This window comes from Camelus dromedarius, chromosome 9, assembly GCF_036321535.1.
Source record: "Camelus dromedarius isolate mCamDro1 chromosome 9, mCamDro1.pat, whole genome shotgun sequence".
NCBI classification, from domain to species: Eukaryota; Metazoa; Chordata; class Mammalia; order Artiodactyla; family Camelidae; genus Camelus; species Camelus dromedarius.
Window position 1 is genome coordinate 22,718,386 of NC_087444.1, and position 22,797 is coordinate 22,741,182.

General features: G+C 38.0%; 1 protein-coding gene across 2 annotated transcripts in view; it reads right to left on the minus strand.

The window, feature by feature from the left end:
* WARS2 (tryptophanyl tRNA synthetase 2, mitochondrial) overlaps positions 1–22,797 on the minus strand; it is an 87,349-nt gene that overhangs the window by 9,461 nt on the left and 55,091 nt on the right. For both annotated transcript variants that reach the window (XR_010382254.1, XM_010980537.3), the window contains exons 3-4: positions 14,922–15,002; positions 12,007–12,092 (exon numbers count right to left, since the gene is read on the minus strand). Coding sequence is in view for 1 of the 2 variants with exons in the window: in XM_010980537.3 (XP_010978839.1) it covers positions 12,007–12,092; positions 14,922–15,002 (167 nt within the window). In the remaining variant the exon portion in view is untranslated. The remainder of the gene's footprint in view (positions 1–12,006; positions 12,093–14,921; positions 15,003–22,797) is intronic.

Below are 22,797 nucleotides of genomic sequence, written 5' to 3' on the forward strand. Positions count from 1 at the left end.
CTAAAACAGAATTTGAGAAGACTTTTCATTAACTGTGAAATCAACAGAATTGAACTGAAAAGAGCAACTGACTGAGCTTCCTTCAAAGTCAGAGCAAATGCCCCATTGTTGGAAACCTATCCCAATGGGAGATGAGGACAGACATCCCTCTGTCACAGCTAGACTCATATTCTGATATGGATCCCTTTCTCTTCATCAGCCTGACTCTTTCTATATTCTGCTCTCAGGAAACATTACAAGCAGTGGAGGCAGCAGGAAGTGGTCACGGTACACTGCTTCCTCATAAGAATGAGAATGGAATTCTATGACAGTACAGACTTGTTTGCCTTGTCCATTACTGTACCCCAGGACACAGAATGTTTTCTGACTGGGGATGGGCTCCACTCAAGGAATACCTGTTGAATGAATGAATGAAAAAGTAAAGTGCTTAAGGTGAGAGACTGAGGCAGGATGAGACCTGGAAGCAGAGTATCCTGGTGAGGCTGTTCTTTTTCACATGATACATCTGCTCAGAGAATGCAAGAGCTAGGCAGGCAGTAGGAGGAAATCTATCTCAGACCAGAAATACTAACGAAGTTGAGCAACACAAGCACCTGGGTTAGGAGCACAGCACACTATTCTGTCCTCCTGTTGGATTCTGAGCAGGGACTTCAGTGAGCATCCAGGTACGCAGACAGTGGACATGAGGGCCTTTCATAGATTTTGTCTACTGACAGGCACTATTTGAATATAGTTTTCTTGTTCTGATATGGATTTTAAAAGCCGAATACATAAGGAAACTGTAAGTAAAACAAAAAGACAACCTATGGAATGGGAAAAAATTTTTGCAAATGAAACCAACAAAGGCTTGATCTCCAGAATATATAAGCAGCTCATACGACTCAATAAGAAAAAAATAAACAACCCAATCCAAAAATGGGCAGAAGACCTAAACAAGCAATTCTCCAAGGAAAACATACAAATGATCAATAGACACATGAAAAAATGCTCAATATCACTAATTATCAGAGAAATGCAGATCAAAACTACAATAAGGTATCACCTCACACCAGTTAGAATGGCCATCATTCAAAAATCCACAAATGACAAATGCTGGAGAGGCTGTGGAGAAAAGGGAACTCTCCTTCACTGCTGGTGGGAATGCAGTTTGGTGCAGCCACTGTGGAAAACAGTATGGAGTTTCCTCAAAAGACTAGGAATAGACTTACCATATGACCCAGGAATCCCGCTCCTGGGCATATATCCAGAAGGAACCCTACTTCAGGATGACACCTGGATCCCAATGTTCATAGCAGCACTATTTACAATAGCCAAAACATGGAAACAGCCTAAATGTCCATCAACAGATGACTGGATAAAGAAGATGTGGTATATTTATACAATGGAATACTATTCAGCCATAAAAACTGACAACATAACGCCATTTGCAGCAACATGGATGCTCCTGGAGAATGTCATTCTAAGTGAAGTAAGCCAGAAAGAGAAAGAAAAATACCATATGAGATCGCTCATATGTGGAATCTAAAAAACAAACAAACAAGGCATAAATACAAAACAGAAATAGACTCACAGACATAGAATACAAACTTGTGGTTGCCAAGGAGGCGGGGGGTGGGAAGAGGTAGACTGGGATTTCAAAATTGTAGAATAGATAAACAAGATTATACTGTATAGCACAGGGAAATATATACAAGATCTTATGGTAGTTCACAGAGAAAAAAATGTGACAATGAATATATATATGTTCATGTATAACTGAAAAATTGTGCTCTACACTGGAATTTGACACAACATTGTAAAATGATTATAAATCAATAAAAAATGTTAAAAAAAAAAGCCCGTTACATAAAAAATCAATCAATCAATCAATCAAACAAACAAGTAAAAGACCCCAAAACAGAGCCTATGAAAAATATCGTGGAACAAAGGAAAGGGAATTTTACCCTGTAGATCCTGAGGAAGGTCAAACATTTGAAAGTTAATTTTATAGTTGTTTTGTTTTTGTGTTTTTAATGGAGGTGCTGGGAATTGAACCCAGGAACTCATGCATGCTGAGCACATACTCTACCACTGAACTATACCTTCCCCCTGTTCTATTTTGTTTCTTAAAGAAAATTACTTGGTAACCTCAATAGGATTCAAAAAGCCATGGCTATTATAAGGTATGAGCAAGAAATCAGAAAAGGAGAAAAACAGGTGGTGATAGAAAATAATAAAATGAAGAGAAAGTGAAATGATGAATTAAAGAAAATCAAACACACAATAGAAGAATCAGGAGCAGTAGGTGCAGAATCCTAAGGACAGGTCATATCAGTGAACTTGGAAGAGAAACATGAAGCTCTGTAGGACCTCAGAGCAAGAGGAAAAAGAAAGAAGTATGACAGGCAAATAACAGGTAGACAAAACTGAGTATGCATTTTCAAGGAACTAGGCAGGTTTCAGGGAAAAAAACCCTAGAGACTCACAACAAAACACAACCCAGAAAAATTTGTAAATCACAAAGTTAATGGAAAAAATCCTATACATCACAGTCAAAAAATGACAAAAATAAGAGAAATCAGGTTAATAACACAAAATGGAACAATGTTTATGGGATTGTGAGAAAAAAGTATTAAAAATCTAGCCATGCTGTCTTTTAGATGTGAACTATAATGATCATTATTATGATGATAATAAAGTAGCTAATAGCTATTGAATACTTCCTATATGCTGTACACTTTACTAAGAATTTTTAATGTATTATTATTGTACTTCATCCCATTTTACAGATGAGGCAAGCTGAACAGAAAGAAATTCTCAGGCATGTAAAGGACTAGAAAAATTTTTGATTCAAATCTATGGACTCAAGAACTTGGAAACGGAGATGCCAAGGTATAAAGATTGGCTGTAAAGAATAAAAACATTACGTCTAAGTTTTGGTAACAATTCGAAATAGAAAATAATCTAAAATCAAGCCATTTATAACAACAATTTTTGTTGAAAAATCCCAGGTTAGTTTACAAAATCAAAGGAAGTGTGAATATAGACTGAGAACCTGAAAGTATGATTAATAATCCATCTTACATGATACCATATCATTTTTTACCTGGAATGATTAAAAAAAGACTCAAAAATATAATTTTGAAGAGTGAGAAACATATACAAGTGGACAATGTCCAGACATTACATGACCAGAAAACTCTCACCCAGAATCTCTGGAGCACCGAGCCCAGGAAGCCAAACCACGTCTCTACAGCAAGGGGCCCAGCACAGTCAAGACTTGGTCAATGACTGCCAACATCCCAATTCTGCGTCCAAGCTCTGTGCAACCAGAGAGAGTCAAATATGCTTCCCAAACCAACCACATATGATGCCCCACCTCTAGTCAAGCCTCTCCACGACCCTGCCTGCCTTCGAGTCTGCAGAACACAGAGTGACAGTGGCTGGCTCTCCTGCTCTGGCAAACTCTGAATAAATAGCCTGTTTGTTCTCAGGTGGGAGGTATTTGTTTAAAGATGATCACTATCAGAATTAAAAACAGAAAGCACATCTTCCAAGTCGATGGAAGAGATAAAAGCAAAGAAAACACCATCTATATAGCAAAAGGCAGAAAACACTTAATGATGTGGAAAAATATGACCAAAAAAACCCCAGGATGTAAATTTTTTCGAAAATACGTATAATGTGTATTCATATATAGGAGGGGCCACAGTGGTTTGAGTGAGGGGCTCTGGTGTCAGGTAGTTCTAGGGCCAGAGTCCTGCTATGTCACTCATCCGTTGGTGCTCCTGGGCAAGTTATTTAACCTAAATCTGGTTTTTTTTTTTTTTTTGATTAATAATAGTCCATACTTAGGGGGTTTCTTTAGGAGTGAGTATAATAATGCATGCAACACTTGCAGTTTGGGGCCTGGAAGAAAGTGTGCAAACAAAGAGTGTTAGCCTCAGAAACTGGTTTGGAGGAAGTGCACCAATATGTTAGTAAGAATGGAAACAGTAGCTAATAGTTAATAATAGTTAATAGCTAACAATACACTGAAACAAAACTGTAAGAGACCACTGACTCTCCCACTACTAGATCCTATCAAGACAGAAAAAGCAATCGTGTATCTGGGAAAGTACTGTAATTCAAATGTTTAGGGCAGGGAGCTGGATCTACTGAACAGACTGCTCCTCTGTTCTACCAGAATGTTCCTTCCTTAACTCCTGCCCAATAGTGCCTTTATTTCAGGTCTAAGCTTAAATGTCACCTCTTCGGAGAAGCCTTCCCTAACTATACTCTCCAAAGTTGGCTCTGCCCTCTTATTCTTTTTCCCCAGTATCTTATTTATTTTCTTTATAGTATTAATCCAAGTCTAATTATTTTATTTCACTTGTTTGTTTAATTGTATGTTGTTTTCTCTCCTGCTAGCAAACAGGCTTTTTGAAAGCCTGTCTTGTTTTTCAATCTATTTCCAACACCTGGTAGAGCTGCCTGGTAGGTAGGAGGTGCTCAATAAATATTTATTCAATAAACAAAATGATCTTAAGAGGGAGTAACTTTAGTCTATACAGGTTTATACCAGGAGAAAAATGATAATAAAATCAGCTCATGATCAGACTGTTTAAATCACAGCTCCACCAGCTACTATTGAGTTACTAGCCAACTTTCTTCCAGTTTCTGAGCCTCCATTTCCTCTTTAAAGTGAGGATAACGATGGTGCTTACCTCATACTCTTGTTTCCAAGATTAAATGAGCAAACCAAGCATAGTACTCGACAGCAAGAACTCAGCAAGCACTGGCTAGTCACATAATATATATTCATTACTATCTGACACCATAAAGGACAAAATGGTAAAAGATACTGTTAGGGACCCCTTGGTGTGAGGTATATTGTGACTTTTTTCAAACCAGGACCATTTTCACTTTTTGACAGCTGATTCACACCACAAACATAAATATCAACATATAATCCCAGAGACAGTCACAGATCTGGGCAGCAATCCTGATTTGGGTAGAATACATATTTCAGACTGACAGGTCACATGTCTGATTGGGTAATCCCCAAATATAAATGGTATGCTATAGGAATTCTGAGGATTCTTTTAATTTAAGGAAAGCAGAGAGAATAATGAAGAAAAAGACAAAAATCCAGAGACCATGACAAAGGATCAGGATGTAGTTTCTCTTCTAAGGTCAGTGAATGACTAGGAAATTCTACAACACGGTTGTTAGGCCACGTATAGTGCTTTCTTCCACGCAGCCTGGAGCCGAAAGTCACTGGCTCAGTGAGTGGTGAAAACAAGAATGTTCCTTTTTATGTTTCCCATCAGTGTCCACAACCCTGTACACGTTCCTCTTGGAGGTGTACATGCACATGTCCCATCCTTCTAAATTCCTCTTCTTTGACTGGACTTTGCACTCCCATCTTGTAATTACAGTGAGGCTGACCTGCAGAGGTCAGCTTGACTCCCCTAAACCAAATTAGCCAACAGGGCAGGTTAAAAAGCAACTACAGTAGCCCATAGGAAATCACAATGGACTGCAACCAACACAGAAAAAACAATTACCATAATCAATACACTTTAAGCACATCAAAATGAATATTTCCACATGTCAAAATGGTTCCAGATTCACAAAGCAACCAAACTAAACAGAAAACACATTTAGTTTTCATAATGACTCTGCATGTGTCTCTGCCTTATGTCGGAGCCTTGCCTCTTTTCTTACAATTCTGTGAGGTTTGGCTTTCAAAAAAAAAAAAAAAAGGATTAAAAAATTTTAATTTTTTTCACCTGGACCTATTGTTCCACTTGGCTTTTTCATCTGATTTCAGTTTGTTTGTTTCTAGCCTTTCCTCGCTCTGCTCCTGCTGCTCCTTTCACCTCCTATAATTTATCTTGGCCCTTACTTCTCATCCATTAAGTTTACACTTCACATTAATTCAGCCTGTCTTTGATTCTGCTCACTTATGGGGCTTATTCTCTTCATATTTTCAACCTCCCTCCTCATAGTCTTCCTTTCACTTCAAATAATTTAGTGCTTTTCTTTTAAAATTTATACTCTCCATAATGATATCCATATTAATATTCTTCTCTCTCCCCCCATTTTTTTTTCTTTTTCACTTATCCTGACAGTACTTTCTTAGACACAACATAAAACAAGTCTTTCATAATTCTGATTGTTATAACTTCTGTCACATAATAATGCGTCTGATCTTCTTTGGTGACTAAACCGTTTTTCTTTTGCTTAGTTCCTAGTTACATCTATGTTTCCTTAGGATCCACTCCTCCCCTCTGGCAGGATTAGTGTCCAGATGAATAATTATTGCCTACATATATCTGCTCACAGAGATCTGTTCTCTTACTTTCCCCCCTACTTTTTTGGCTGTGTTTGTGCATTTTCAGTGCTGCTGCCTTTAACCATCCTGACTGGGAAAGGAGTTCGGTGCTGTTTTTCCTTTTGTAAAGGATTACTTAACCACCACTGGTTGCTTGTTGGGTATACTGTAATGATTCCTCAACTTAGCAATTATTTATGAAGACCTATGATGTGCAAGGCCTCGTGCCAGTACTGTGAGAGATATAAACAAGACTTTGTCTTCTAGGGAGTTAAGTCTTCCAGGAGGAGAGAACACCCATTGAAGTTATAAATTCTTCTGGCTGGTCCTCTTAAGAGTATTCCCTATCTCGGTGAATGGCAACACCATCTATCCAGTCGCACAAGTCAGAAACCTGGGGTCGTCCCTGACAGCTCTTTCTCAGACACATCCAATCCATTATAAAGTCTTATCCATGTTACCCCCAACATCTCTTAAATCTCTCCATTCTCGAAAAAGATTATGAAAATGAATATATGTATATATAGGCATGACTGGGACATTATGCTGTATGCCAGAAATGGACACACTGTAACTGACTATACTTTAGGAAAAAAAGATGTATACACTAAAACTATAATGAAATATCAACGGGAAAGCTTCTAGAAAAACAAAAAAAGCTTAAAATTATGAGAGATCTTTTCAAATTTGATGTGCAAGTAGACAAAAAATAAATAAGAAGACCATAATCCAAAAAAAAAAAAAGATTTCTCCATTCTCTTCATCTTCACTGCCACCATCATGGTCTAAGTAGATTAGTGGAAGAGCCTTTTAATAGACTGCCTCCACTGCTCTTGTCCCTCAACAACTCATTCTCTGTCTTTTAATCAGCCCTTTTTTAAAAGTACAAATCGAATCATTTCACTCTGTCCTTAAAAGTGTACAAAATGCTTCCTCTTGCTTTTTGGAGTGTGTACTGGACTGTCTGTTGACCCCTCAGCACCGTTCTCTCCCTTCTACGCTGTTCCTTGATCTTCAGGGGCTAGCAGCCTTAAGCTACATTTCTAAGACTACCTTCCAGTAGGGTTCTGGTTTAGCGTAGGCACTTGCCCAGTAGCTCACAAGTGAAAGACAAAGAAGAAATTATTGCTTTGGCAGTTGCAAGTAAGTATGTGGACATCAGCACTGAAATAAGGATTAGCCAGCAGCTCTCAGGATCTCATAAAAATTTAGGACAGTCTGGCCTCACAGAGAAAAAATGTAATTCAAGAACTGGAAGTCTCCAAAGCAGCTTTGGGAACCATTATCTCAGCTGTCCTCAATGGCAGTGGCCTGATCCTCAAACATTATGGCGACTCAGCTCCACTCTGGAATTACCAAGTCTTAAGTTTCCGACCAGGCATCTTCCTCTCCATACTCTTCACTTTGGTTGGTTTTGGCTCTGCTTGCTCATAGCTCCTTGAGGACTCTGTTTCCACGTTTTCCTATGTCATTTCAGCTTTTGCTTTCACTACCTTCTTATCCTCTTCCCATGTTTCCCTCTTCAGGTTCTTGAGAAAGAGAAACCAATTAGCCCAGAAAAGCACTCTCATCTCTGTTTGAGCAGACTTAGTGGTACCTCTCTAAAACTTCATTTATCTGTAAAATGGGAGTAATGCCACTTAACTATCTTATAGAGCTGTTGTGAGAATCTGAATAGATACCGTGTATGTAGCAGCTAGTATGACACCTAACAAACAAGGCTCACCACATGTGAATTCCTTCTTCCCGTTCCCTCAAGTCCATGCATAGTGCCTTTTTCTGGATTAGTGGCATTATAGGTATTTAACAAGTATTTGCTACATATTAATAAAAGCTATGTGCATGTTTCTGTATATATCTATATATATACAGAGAGAGAGAAATATTTATTTAATATATATCAAGCTATTTGAAATTAGATATTTAGAAAAATAACACAGATGCAAAATAAAAACTATAAACACTAGTTATTTGGGGGTATTTTGTCTCTCTTCAAATACTTGCTATTTTATTATACTCTCAAGCTTAGGATGGTTTCAGCTGGCCATTCCTGGGTTCCTTACCAAGTTCTGCCCGAACAATTACATAAATCTTTCACACACTTATCTGGAAGGCTCCTCTTCCATTCCCTTCCCTCATGTTTGTTCTCCAGCCCACCAGGTACCACTCATTCTAATGCTGATTTTGACAAAAGCAAACATGAAATCTATACTTGCCCTGCACATCAACATTTTGTGAAGAACTCACATAGATTTGCTGGTGGGAGAAAATGTAAATTTTTTTGTATCCATCTATCTACTTTTCGTTTGTGTATTTATTTATACTTATAATGTATATATTCACAGACATTCTAAAGATGAACTTTTTCAAAATCCAGAAATATCTGAAACAAAACCAAACAAAAAATACCCCCAAGTGCTTGAGCTCTGTTATAGGGAAAACAGTGGTGCCGGCTAAAAACCAGACCTGGGTTTCAGTTCTGCTTCTGCTACTTATTATGGAGCAATTAGGAATCTCTAAACTTGGAAGGAAGCATGATAAGACAGAAGAGAAATGTATGTTAGCAGAATAAATGCTGTCATAAACAGAGCTGGTTTTACTGTACTTGTCTGCAGGCTTTGCAGTGGTCCAAATGACACACATGCCCAGGAAATGTGGGATATATGTGATGTGGCCATGGCACCCCTGGGTACCCTCAAAGGAAGATGGCAGGAGAAAAGAGCCCAAAGGAACAGAGTCTATAAGCTGGAGCATCTGTGGCTGGCAGCAGGAGGTCTGGCCTAAGACTAGATAGGAGGGAAATTCAGGGCATTCCTCCTAAGAAAAGGAGCTTGCAGGTACCAGCTCCACATCTATGGTCTAATTATGGCATTAGAGGTAGACAGTTTCTGGGCTAGGGTAGGAGACAGTCCTCTTGAATATAGATAATTACCTAGTTTGATAGAAAAAGACTTTTATCTGTTTGTTTTACCAAGTTATATGCAAAATGCCAGACTCCTGATGGAGACAGATAAAAATCTGCCACCAAAATCCTCCTTTCGGAAAATAGGAAAAGAAAAGCATCTAATGGCATTCTTTACTAAGAATATTCTAACCACCAAGTAGATCAGTAAGAGTCAAAGAAGGAATATTTATAGTTTGGGAATTTTTTTGCTACCAGGACTGGGCTGGGGGTAACTGAGGTGAAAAAGAACTGCTTATCCTTGGAAGCCTGAACTAACTGTGAGAACCCACTGGTGTGGGACAGCACGAGGCAGACAGGAAGCCATCAGGAAGCTCTTGGTGTTTACTTGCCACCTGTGAGATAACAAGTGTTTCACGTAAGGAAAGAGGACACTGACAATCTCAGGCTTGGCTGGAGAAAAGGTGGACTGTATGACAGATTGGAGGATCTTAAGGAACTATTTTTGCCATTGTCAGTCTTGTAAGATGTTGCTTGTACTGTACTTGTATTAAGTATATACTAGGTAATATCAATTCATACATAATTCGTTTAATAACCCCCTGAGCTATGTCCCATTAACCCACTTTACAGATGAAAGAAACTGTAGTATTTTATCATTCTGCCAGTTGTATTTTGGGCAATCGATAAAAACAAATTCATCATCACTTTAGCATATACGATCATGTATCGCTCTGGTTGCTCATGTGATGATCTTGCCTCCTAACAGAACAACTGGCTCCTTCAGGAAGGTGAGCACTGGCCTCAGGAGACCATAATCATGCTCTGAGGCTCCCCTGTCCACGGTCTGACTGCACTGCTTTGGGCAAATTGCTTAACATCACTAGGACATATTTGTAAAGCAAGGGAATTGAAGAAGAGGCCCTTTAAAGTTTCTTCCCACTCTGTGCTCCATGGCTCACCAAGAGGGCAATCATTCTTGTTCAAGTTTACTCTTTTACACAGCCTTGAGCTCATGAACTGTTAAAGAAATCTACTGTGCTCGTGTGCTTCCAAACCCTGATGCTGAAAAATCGCAGCCTTTGGCTTTATGAAGAAGTAGCCATTGAAAACGAAATTAGACGTAAGATTGAGATCGTCAAAGACATCATCATCATCGATCATAGTCAAGTGACAGACATCGTTTTAATCCTTTAACAAGGATTTTTCTCATCTTTACGGGTGACAAAATCAAGGTTGTTTATGGAATCTTTCTAAGTAAACATGTTACCTCACTAGGATATATGTCTTTAGACCCTTATTAAACTTTCATTTGCTACTCCTGGAGAAAAGTATTCTAGAGTTCCCAGGCTAAGTCAAAAGTTACTCACTGTACATAATAAATGCTATCAAGAGTCCAGCATTCAAGTTAACACAACAAACAGACACATACTCCCAACATACAAGTTTGGATCAGAATTAAAGACAGCCTGCATGTACTCGTGGAAATTCATTATGTGGAAAGTTCAGCAGCTGCTCTGGTTGTTTCCATCATAACGGCACAAGGGCTCTGGGGTCGTGTCACAGGGTATGTATACTGTCATCTCCATGCTATTATCATATTTACATGCAGAGAATTCTACATTTCCCATGGAAGAATCACTTTAATGAGGTCAAGACCTTAAGGGTAAGGGGTAAGAAGACTCACAGAGTTTCTCTCTTTCCTCAGAAGCTTTCACAGTGGCGAGGCTTGGCTATGAGTGCACACTAATGAGGAGGCTTTATCTTCTAGAAGGCCAAGTGGGGCCCGAGGAGGGTGATGCGGGGATAGCAGGGAAGAGCTGGGAAAGCAGTGGGGTCAGAAGCCCTGGCCAGCACTGCAGAGAGGACAGGCATTGGCATCCTCTGATTGTAGTTTTGAGACCTGTAAGTGGCAGTAGTAGTTGACATATTGATTACGTGGCCAAGAAAAGTGAGGGTACCTTGTATCATGTTGAAAGACTTGCTCTCAACCTGCAGGTCCCAATACAGTAGCTACTTGCCACAGGCAGCTATTTAAATTTAAATTCATTAAAATTAAATAAAAGTTAAAATTCAGTTCCTCTGTTAACATTTCAAGTGTTCAATAGCCTCATGTGGCTAGTGGCTACGGTCTTAATAAATGCAGATACAGAACATTTCCATAGTCGCAGCAAGTTCTGTTGGATAGCATTGCTTGAAAGTCTAGGTTATATGAGAAATAAACACAAAAATAATTTTTTAAACACATTTTTTTTTTAAATGGAGGTACAGGGGATTGAACCCAGGACCTCATCCATGCTAGGCATACACTCTACCACTGAGTTATACCCTCCCCACTAAAACCCTTGAAGTGTAATTATTACTGGGGGAGGATATCTTCCATAGTGGTTAAGAACACAGACTCTGTACCCAAACTTTCTAGACTCAAATCTTGGGTCCAAGCCTTGCTAGCACATGACCTTGGGCAAGTTACTGACCACTCGGTGCCTTAGTTTCCACATCTGTAAAATGGGGATGATAACGGTATAAGTTTTATAAGGTGGTTGTGAAGATTAAATGGGTTAATGTATGTAAAGCACTTACAACTTTTTCCAACACATAGCCAGTGCTATTTAAGTGTTAGCTCCTAACACTATTAGTTTCAACACTGAAACATACTCTATCATTTGGTATTATTAACTGGGGAATAGATGCCTGATCCTTTCTACACCCCTCATTCCCCGTGAACCAAATCTTCTTGAGCTAGGTGAAACATTCTCTTGTCAGCACGAGCACATCTATGACCAGGGTGAGCCCTGCCCCTTACTTGTACAGCAGAATGTCGGCTGCCTGGAGCACTGGGTATGTGAGCAGGCCCATTGTTCCGCTGTGCTTCTCCGTGGCAGTCTTTGCCTGTGTGGGTGAAAAGAGAGGAGGGAAACAAATCCAACATGAACCTAATTCTAATGTGAAATTAAGAAACCTTTAAAGCAAAGGGTGATCTGAAGCCACCTGTAACAACATTCTATCTCAGTTCCTTTTAGCAGCTCCAGCCATCTTCCAGCTGGTTTGTCCTTATGCTCCAGGTTTTGGTGGGAATAAGGTGAACCTACTTCCCCTGGAAACGATCCTGCACTGTCACTATTTCTTTTTCATTTTATTAAAGTAAGAGCATAAGGTCTTCTAGGCTCCGAATCAAATAAATTCCAGATTTCACAGGGGAGGTCAGAAAATACCATGAAATTAAATTTCTATAAATTAACATTAGCTAACATCAAATGTCCTACTGTTTGCCTGTGGAAACGTCCTGAAAAGTCTCACACTGTGCTATTGACAAAACTATAATATTCCTTTAAAATCGCATTAAACAAAAAACAGTAACAACAAAAATCCCCAAATCATGTCATTAAAAAGTGAAACTAAGAGATATTGTCATCAGACCAATCCTAATGATCTGTCTTGATCTTCGGGTGTTAAAGCAGTGGGAGTAAAGAGATTTCAGTAAACAACAGACTAGAATAGCTCCTTAACAGGGAAGCTGGTGGGAACCCTAGAGGTGGTTATTGGAAATACCTGATAGCCGGTGAGCAGTGGGTGCTGACTGTGAACTAACAGTCCGCACAGGCTGAGTACGAGCCTGTGTGACTCTGACCCCCTTGCTGCAGACAGTCTGGCTTTTTGAGTAGAGCTACTTATTAGCAGGGACTGTTATGTGCAGACTGGTAACTGCTAAGACCCAGGTATATTGTCTCTTATGTATGAAATGATAAATGGACATTTTGATGTATAGGTAAGTTTTATTTGCTTAGTTAATATGAATCACTTCCCTGAAATCCAAGGATTTCTGAATGAACCGAACAACTGAATTTATAAACTTGCACCCTTTCAAGGACCAAGCGCGTGTGCTCACCACTCGGGCTTCCCCAACCAAAATGCAGACACACCCTCTGGGGCTGGGGCTGAAAACAACAGCTTCTCTCTTTAACCATCTTAATGTTCCATAATTTAGTTACAAGCTTCTGGTTACTTCAAGTAGTTTCTAGCTCACAGCACTACTAATGCTATATAGACCACTTATAGGAAATTTCAAAGTCTGAATATACAGTTCCTTCAGAATCTCTCCTCATTACAGTGTCCATGATAAAGGCCAGTTTGCAATGATCACTGGGTAATTATAATTAAAGGTTAATTTGGGAATGAGTGAATCCAATTTTTAAAAAGTGCTAATGCATTGGATTTATAGTCTTTTAATATTAGAATACTGGATCTTGAAGCTACAAAGGAAGGGGAGAGATTTAGGGAGCACTAACATTTATTGGGTGCCTATTATGTGCCCCAGATGCCTCCCATCTGTGTGATCTCACCGATCCTCCAAATAACCCTGACCCCAGCAGCCCTGACCCCACCCTTCCACCCCACTGTTCTGCCCCTCACTGTCCCAATCAAAACCCAGCTAGGGGTTCTTAGATCTTCCCATAGAACTGGAGCCTTTCCCTCCTAAAACTTTTCACACTTTGATGGCTTGTTTAATTGTCTGTTCCCATACAGACTACAAGCCTCATGAAAGGGGCTGCGTCCATCCTTCTTGGTGACTGCTGTACCTCCAGCACCCGGCATGGTGAGACTAGCAGAAGGCATCACCAGTATTTGTTAATGAAGGAAGAACCACAGAAGGCAGTATAACATACTCTAGGATAAGGCTGGCTTTGAAATCCATGTTTTACCCACAAATAGGAAATCAACAGACCTGTGGGAAGGATTCCCCAGAATATTAGTGTATTCACTAGTCATGTGTTATCAGGAGGCCCTCAGAAATTATTTTAAAGGGCAGCATTTCCCATTAAATCAGTTCTTATAAAAGGATTTCAGCATTCAACCTAGCGTTATAATATTACGATAGAATGGGAAAGTCTTACCCAAACTATGGTAGATTACATTACAAAATTTTGTTTCCAACTCCTGGCAGGTAATGATTCTGCCCCATCACCAGTACCTCTTATTTGGGCACTGCCACTTTAAAGCTGTTTCTTCCTGCAGCATACTTGAAGGCTTCTGAACCAGCTTTTGAGGAAATCAATGGCCCAGAATATACGCTGGAAAGAAGCTTAATGCTGAAATTAGAGTTGATATAGCTGAAGGCTACTTACCCTCAAGTTATCCAGTTGCAAAAATATATGGAAGTAAAGTACTATGAATTATCCAATTTATATTTCTCAGTTGACCTTAGAAAAAGAACAGGCTTAATTTTTCTGTGGGTTTGAACTGTTGCCTGGACTCAACTTGGTTAAATGTTAAACAAAACATGTTGTCTTGTCTCCCCACAATGGAAACATTCCTGCCTTACTGCCAGTTACTTCTAGTGGAGGCAACTCCAGAGTCCAGTAATCCAGAAATGGTGATTGTTCATTAGAATGCAGTACATTCAAAGTCATTATTACCAAGTCTACTCAAAGGTCACTCTAAGTGAACCATACACAGATAAAATCAAATAATTAAAAAGCTGGATATTTTTATCCAGTTTTTTCAGTTGGAAGGGATCTTGGAAAACCCTTTTACTTTCGGTTTCATACCCTGAGGCTGCAAGGTTAAAGATCCTGGTCTAGCCAATGGAGAGTAGCGGGTCAGGGAGGACAGTAAACTCAGGATTTCCAGAGCCCAATGCAAAAACAAACAGAGGGGAAAAAACAGCTGCAATGGAGACTGAACTTCTTTCTGTTTATTAATCAGATCACTGGCATTTACCTTCCACTGGTGTAAATGTTGTAATCGAGGTTGTCTGACCATGCAGGTAAGGATCCAACTTAACTGTGTGTGTTCAGACACCTGAAGAAATAATACAGAACATTAACAAAGGTGGTCAATATTTTCTTGCATAGAAGGTAAAACTAAACAGACAAGTATTATCTTAAATGGCTGAAAATATTCCAGATTTGAGTAATTAAAAAAATGACAGGTGAAGGAAGCTAATTCATAATGCACAGAATTTTAGATGAAGAAGACATCTTCAAAACTAAACAATAAAACCCAATTACTAGTCTAGTATTTAAATCCTCGTCACAACATCCTTAGCAAGCAGCTGACCAGACACTGCTTTAACATCTTCAGTGAGAAGGTTTCATTTTATCCTGAGGTATCTATTTCAGCATAGGAATATAGTCAACATTTTATAACTTTGTATGGTGTGTAATTTATAAAAATATTCAATCACTATGTTGTATACCTGAAACTAATATAATATTATAAGCCAACTATACGTCAAATTTTAAAAAAGCCAAAGTAATTAAAAACACCCACACACAAACACACACATACACTGTATCAAATCCTCTCTAAACAAACTCAATATATGAAAGCAGCTGTAATACCTTACATGTAAATAGTAGAGAAAGGTACTGAACTTAAAAAATTAAAAGACTGAATCCTTTAGACCCAGAATAATTTGAAATTTAGAAATCACTTTATCATCCCAAAGCATGTTTTTGTAGTTCTTATTTCTTCCTTCTTTTTTTTTTTTTAAAGAAGAGGTCTAGTCAACAAGAAAATAGAAACTTTTCCCAATTCGTTTTTGTTTTACCCAAATTTAATCAAACAACCAAATCTGGCAACAACTGGGATGATTCTTGGGTCCAGGCCAGGTCCTGACTGGTGATCTAGAATTTAAGGCCTGTTTTTGGACCCTGGGGATTCGGAGCCCTTCATCCAGTGTGGATTTTTGTGTGTGTGCGCCCATCTGATTTCTTTAAAAAGCAGAGACTGTTGCCAGCTCTGAAAAGTGGCCCCAAATGTGTTCTTTGTGGGTTTTGCAAAAGGAACATAAAGGAGTGAAGCTGAACCAGCCCAGGCCTGTTTACTAGCAAGGAATCGTCATCTGGTGTAAGATAGTTTCTCATTTTTTTCCCCCAGTCATGGAGAGGGAAGAGTTGTTTTTCACATGTTTGACAAGGAATCACTTTTAAAGTTTTGCAAGTCACTAGGCTGACTCTGTCATCTTTCTTCCAAGAGGCATTTGGGTTTCATTGAGAGCAGTGACTTTGACAGCACTGTCCATGCAAATTGCTAACTGCTGCTGTAAACAAAGAGCGATCAGACAGAAACAGTAACCCTGGATGGAAGCAAGAGGATTATGGTTGTTTCCAATCACCAAGCAAAACACATTCCCATTAGAACTAATAAAACAAGAGCTGTTTTTTGGCACGAAAAGTAGGAGAAATTTTTTTTCTTCTTCACTGAACTGGAGAAAGGAATAAAAACAGAGAAAATAACCACAGACATGTGGAAAGAGACAAGATGACTTCTTTCCCTCAACTCGAGCTCAAGGGTTCAGCTTTGGTGATATGCAAACAGTTACCATGATGTCTCCACGAAGTTAAGTATTCTCCTTGGAGTAGCTTTTTATTTGGATACGTGGAATGAAACTTATTTAATATTTGGCAGAGATCTTCCTGGTGTTTCCAAATAATGGGGCATAAAATCAATTCAATGATCCTTATATAGAAAAAAGTAAGTAAAAGGTCAAAGGCAATTAATTTTCATAATTTATCATTAATAATTACATAAGAAGGGTAGTATACTTCAGAATTTGGCTCTAAATTTTTTTTTTTATTGAAGTATAGTCGGTTTAGAATGTTGTGTTAATTTCTGGGGTACAGGATAGTGATTCAGAAATTATTCCTTTCATATTCTTTTTCATTATAGATTATTACAAGCTACTGAATATAGTTCCCTGTGCTATACAGAAGAAACTTGTTTATCTACTTTATATATATAGTAGTTAGTGTCTGAAAATCCCAAACTCCCAATTTATCCTTCCACCTGCCCCTTTCTCACCTGGTAACCATAAATTTGTTTTCTATGTCAGTAAGTCTGTTTCTGTTTTGTAAGTAAGTTCATCTATCTCATTTTTTTAGATCCCACATGTAAGTGACATCATATGATATTTTCTTTCTTTTTCTAGCTTATTTCACTTAGTATGACGATCTCCAGATCCATCCATGTTGCTGCAGATGGCATTATTTCATTCTTTTTATGGCTGAGTAGTATTCCATTATGTGTGTGTGTATGTATACATGTGTATATAATATACATATATATTATATACATATATGTATGTATATATGTGTATATATAATTGAATATATACACACACACATATACACACACATACACACACACACACACCCAACATCTTCTTTATCCAGTCATGGACATTTAGGTTGCTTTCATGTCTTGGCTACTGTAAACAGTGCTGCTATGAACACTGGGGTGCATGTATCTTTTCAAATTAGAGTTTCTTCCAGATATATGCCTAGAAGTGGGTTGCTGGATCATATGGTAAGTCCATTTTTAGCTTTTTGAGGACTCTCCATACTCTTTTCCCTAATGGCTGCACCAAACTACATTCCCTCCAACAGTGTAGTAGGGTTCCCTCTTCTCTGCCTCCTCTCTAGCACTTATTGTTCGTGGACTTTTGAATGATGGCCATTGTGACTGGTGTGAGGCAATACCTCATTGTAGTTTTGATTTGCATTTCTGATAATTAGCAATATTGTTGGCTCTCTTAATTTATTCATATTCATGACAACTGCTTGGAAAGGTTCAGATTTCTATTTGGAGAAAAGTGAAAATGGCATTAAACATAGTACATTCTGATTTACTTATGAAACCACAAATAAAATAACAATATCTGTGATAACAAAAACAATCTGTTTTACCTCCAGAAAAACAAAAGTATGGAATAATATAGTGGTCTGTTGACCATCCACAAACAAGTCAGCAGTGACTTAAGACTTCTGACCTCCTAATGTAACAAGTAAAGACGTGTAGTCTTCGGCGACAGCAGTTTTGCCTAACTTGTCCCCTGCTGTAAAACAAGAATCTGGCACACTGTAAGTGCTCAGCAAATATTTGTTGACTGTATGAACAAAGGCTGCAGAAAGAATGGTTACAACCAAAAAGAATCCACTAGATTTAGCAACTTGTTGGTAATCCAGGCAAAAGCAGTTTCAGGGGGCTGGTTGGGATGGAAGCTGAATTTTGGAGGGGTGAGTTGACATGTGACCAGGAGGTAGGATATGAAGACAGATGTACAAGAAGTATAGCAAGCAGAGTGGAAGACTTAGGCTACCAGATCTAAACACCAGTTCTGCCACTTACTAGCTGGGTAACCCTGTGTAATTTAACCTCAGTTTCATCATCTACAAAATGAGACTAACACTAGTATCCACCTGACAGTGCTTAGAACAGTACCTAGCACACAGTAAGCACTCTGCAAATGGTAGTTATTATTATGACAGATAACTTTTTAGAAAGACTCTGGTTTTAACATTTTATTCTGAGATAATTATAGATTCAAATATAGTTGTAAGAAATAATACTAAGAGATCAAGTATTACGCTTCACCCAGTTTCCCCCAATGGCAACATCTTGCATAACTATAATATAATTTATTTTACATTACACTTACAGGAAATCAAGTTTGATACAATCCATCCACCATATTTAGATTTCACCAATTTTACATGCATTCATTGTGTGGGTATATTACATTCTATGTAATTTATCATGTGTGTAAGACATTTCCTTTTTAAGGAAGGATGGAAATGAAGATAACTAGTGGGGGTTAGAGAATAAAGTTTTTGTTTTGTTTTTTAAGGTGGGATAGATCTACTTTCTGTGAAATATCTTTCACTGTAAAAGGAAGAGGGGAAATAAACATAGATGAGGAGCTAGTGGGATAGGAGTGGAGAACAGAAAGTTAGAGAACTTCAACTCTAATGGGCTCTGTTACTCTGAAAACAGAAGACAGGGTGATTAGAAACAAAGAGGGTAAGAAATATACTCAGTGGAACTGCTGGGTTTGATAGGAAGAAACAAAAGAAATCCTGGAATAGAGTTATGTAAGGCTTGATGTTTTATAAATATTTCTGTGAAGGAAAGAGGACAATCATTTGTACAACACGCCTGTGGGGAAACACTAGTATTCTTCATGGCAGACTAAAACGCCCTGCCTAAATAATGGGTCTTTTAAAAACCTGTAGAAAAATTAAATCAATTGGTTGCATCTTTAATTTCCTTTGGTCAGTATGGATTTTTCATAGGATCTAAAATGTACTAAACGTAAAGCAAAAAAACTTGATAACTTAAACTATCATAAAATTAATAACTTCTCTTTATCAAATACCACCATTTAAAGAGGGAAAAGGCAAGTCACAGAGTGGGAGGAGATATTTGCAAGCCTATACAGAATATAAATTTGCATGCAAAATATGCAAAGAATGCCTACAAGTTGATAAGAAAAAAGCAGATAACCCTATGAAAATTGGCCAAATGGACTAAATGCAAATTGAAGTCATAATGGGTGATACCATTATACACTCAGAATGATTAAAGTGAAAAGCCAAATATGATGGCAAGGATATCGAGTAAAACAGAACTCTTATACAGTGCTGTGGGAATGTAAATTGGTATACCAACTTTGAAAACTGACTATCCACTAACACTCATCATTCATATAACATATGACCTAGATATTCCATTTCTAGGTATATATCTAAAGAAATGTTTATATATGTTCACAAAAATATATGTGCAAGAATATACTGTAACAGCCTGTATTGTAAGTAATCTGAATGTCCACCTACATAGAATGCATAAATTTGGCATATTCACTCAATGGAATATTACAGCAATGAGGAAGACTGAACAATTGCGTTCAACGACATGAATGAATCTCTTAAACATAATGTTGAATGAAAGAAACCAGACATAAAAGAGTATGTACTAAATAATTTAAATTATATTCAATTTAAAAAAAGGTTATCTTGGGGGAAGGGATAGTTAGCAATTGAAAAGGGGCAATGAACACTTACATGTGGAATCCAAAAAAATACAACAAACTAGTGAATATATCAGAAAAGAAACAGACTCACAGATGTAGAGAAGGAACTAGTGGTTACCCAGTGGAAGATGGAAAGGGGGACGGGCAAGATGGAGGTGGAGGATGAAGAGGTACAAAAACTATCAGGTATAAAATAAGCTACAGGGATGTATTGTACACCATGGGGAACATAGCCAATATTTTATAATAACTATAAATGGAGTAGAACCTTTAAAAATTGTGAATCACTTATATTGTATAAATTTAACATATAATATTGTACATCAACTATACTTCAATTTAAAATATGATATTGTAAAATAAATACATATATAAATAAAGCTACAAAAAGAAAAGGGGCATGAAGAGCACTGCAAGTTACTCATGTAACTTGTGCACAGGTACGTTCAGTTTGTGAAGATAGGTAAGAGGCTTGTAAATCTAACCACATTTGGCCTTGAATAAAATACAATCAAAACTTTTTCGGTTTTTAAAATAAGGTGAAGGGACTTCTGGAATAGCAGAATAACAACCTCTGAAAATCTGTTCCTCCATAAAAGCAATGAGAACATAAGCAAAAGTTGTCAAAGTCACTTTTATAAAACTCTGGAAAATTAACCAGAGGCTTGCCATTAGTTGAAGAGTATTTATTTAAGAAAAACATCCAAATCTCAGTAAGAACAGAGAGCTCCGTGGCATTTTAACTTGCCCAGTTGCCATCAGCCTCTCCCTGTATCTGTGGTAGTCATGGAAACAGCAGCCAGCAGCCCCTGGAAGGGAACGTCTGGCTTTGGAGCTCCTCTTACAGACCCAGGCTCAGAGAATCATCACTACTTCACCTGTGCAACAGCCCCCTGGAAAAGCCCCGTTTGTAGGGCTTGCTGTTATGACCTGACTCAGAGCTCACTCAGTGGGGAAAAGCCTATCCCTTGGACATTCTTCCAGAAAAATTTATCAGCAGTGATTTAATATTACAGCTGCCTGAGGTGCTGATACCAATAGGAGAAAATAGGAGGCTGGCTAAAAAGCTTAAGGAGAAAAGCTGGGAAAGAGAATGCTTATAGAGCACTTTGAAAAGACCTGACATATTCCTGGGCATCCGGAAGGCCACATGTCTGTGCAGGGCTGTGCACACATCCAGAAAAGACCTGAGAAGATCCTGATCTCTTACCTCTGGCTCACCTTGAGGCCCGGTGTAAGCGCCTCAGTAAAGGGTTGAAAATCTCAGATCAAAGCATTTGCAGATTTCTGCTCAGTCATTTCCTGAGCACTAAGCTAACCCAGCAGAGATTGCAGTGGCCATGCCTGACTGTGGAGACAGACTTTACAGAACTGCTGCAGAAAAGTTAACTACACAAACATAGCAACAACAAAAATGAACCCTAGGGGAGTAGGGGGGAGAGGGAAGATTTCACTACTGAATTCTAATGAACATTTAAAAAAATTAACAATTCTTCAGAATCTGTTTCAAAAAAAAAAAAAAAAAAGAGGTCACACTTCCTTTCTCATTCTAGGAGGCCAGTATTACTCTGCAACCAAAACGTGGCAAAGATATAATGAAAGAAAACTACAGACCAATAACATGCATATAGATGCAAAAACCCAACAAAACACTAGCAAACTGAATCCAGCAACATATATTAAGAGTAACACAATACAATCAAGTGGGATTTATTCCAGATATGCAAGCTTGGTTTCAAAATCAATCCCTGTAATACTATAGTAATTTAGAAAATTTAGTACTGGTATCAGGATAAAATATGTAGATCAATGGAAAAGAAGTGAGAGTCCAAAAATAAATCCATACATCCATGGTTGATTGGTTTTCAGTAAAGGTGCTAAGACAGTTCTATGGGGGAAAGAATAGTCTTTTCAACACATGATGCTAGGGCAACTGAATTTCTACAGGCATAGCTACATGCAAAAGACTGAAGCTGGACCTCCACCTCTCACCATACATAAAAAATAACTGAAGATGGATCACAGACTTCAGTGTAACAGCAAAAACTATAAAATGCTTAGAAAATAAAAGGAGTAAATTTTCATGACCTATGTTAAGCAATGACTTGTTAGACTGTATGACACCAATAGCACAAGCAACAAAAAAAAAACTGATAAATTGGTCTTCATCAAAACTTAAAAATGTTGTGTTTCAAAGGATATCATCAAGAAAGTGAAAGACAATTCACAAAATGGGAGAAGTTATTTGCAAATTATATCTGATAAGGGCATTGTATCCAGACTACATAAAAAACTCATAATTTAACAATGAAAAGACAGATAAATTCAATTTAAAATGGGCAAAGGATTTGAAAAAGACACTTCTCCAAAGAAGATATACAAATGGCTAATAAGCACATGAAAATATGCTCATCATCATTAGTCATTAGGAAAATGCATGTCAAAACCACATTGAAAAAACCCAACACATTGAGATACAACTTTACACTCACTAGGATTGTTAAAAAAAGACAAACAATAAAAAGTTTAGGAGAGAAATGAAGAATTTGGAATCCCTATACAGATCTTCCCCAACTTACAATGGGGTTACTTCGTGAAGTTGAAAATATCCTAAGTTGAAAACTCATTTAATACTTCTAACCTACTGAACATCATATCTTAGCCTAGCCTACCTTAAACGTGCTCAGAACACTTAACATTAGCTACAGTTGGGCAAAATTATCTAACATAAAATCTGTTTTATGATAAAGTGCTGAATAGCTCATGTAACTTATCAAGTAC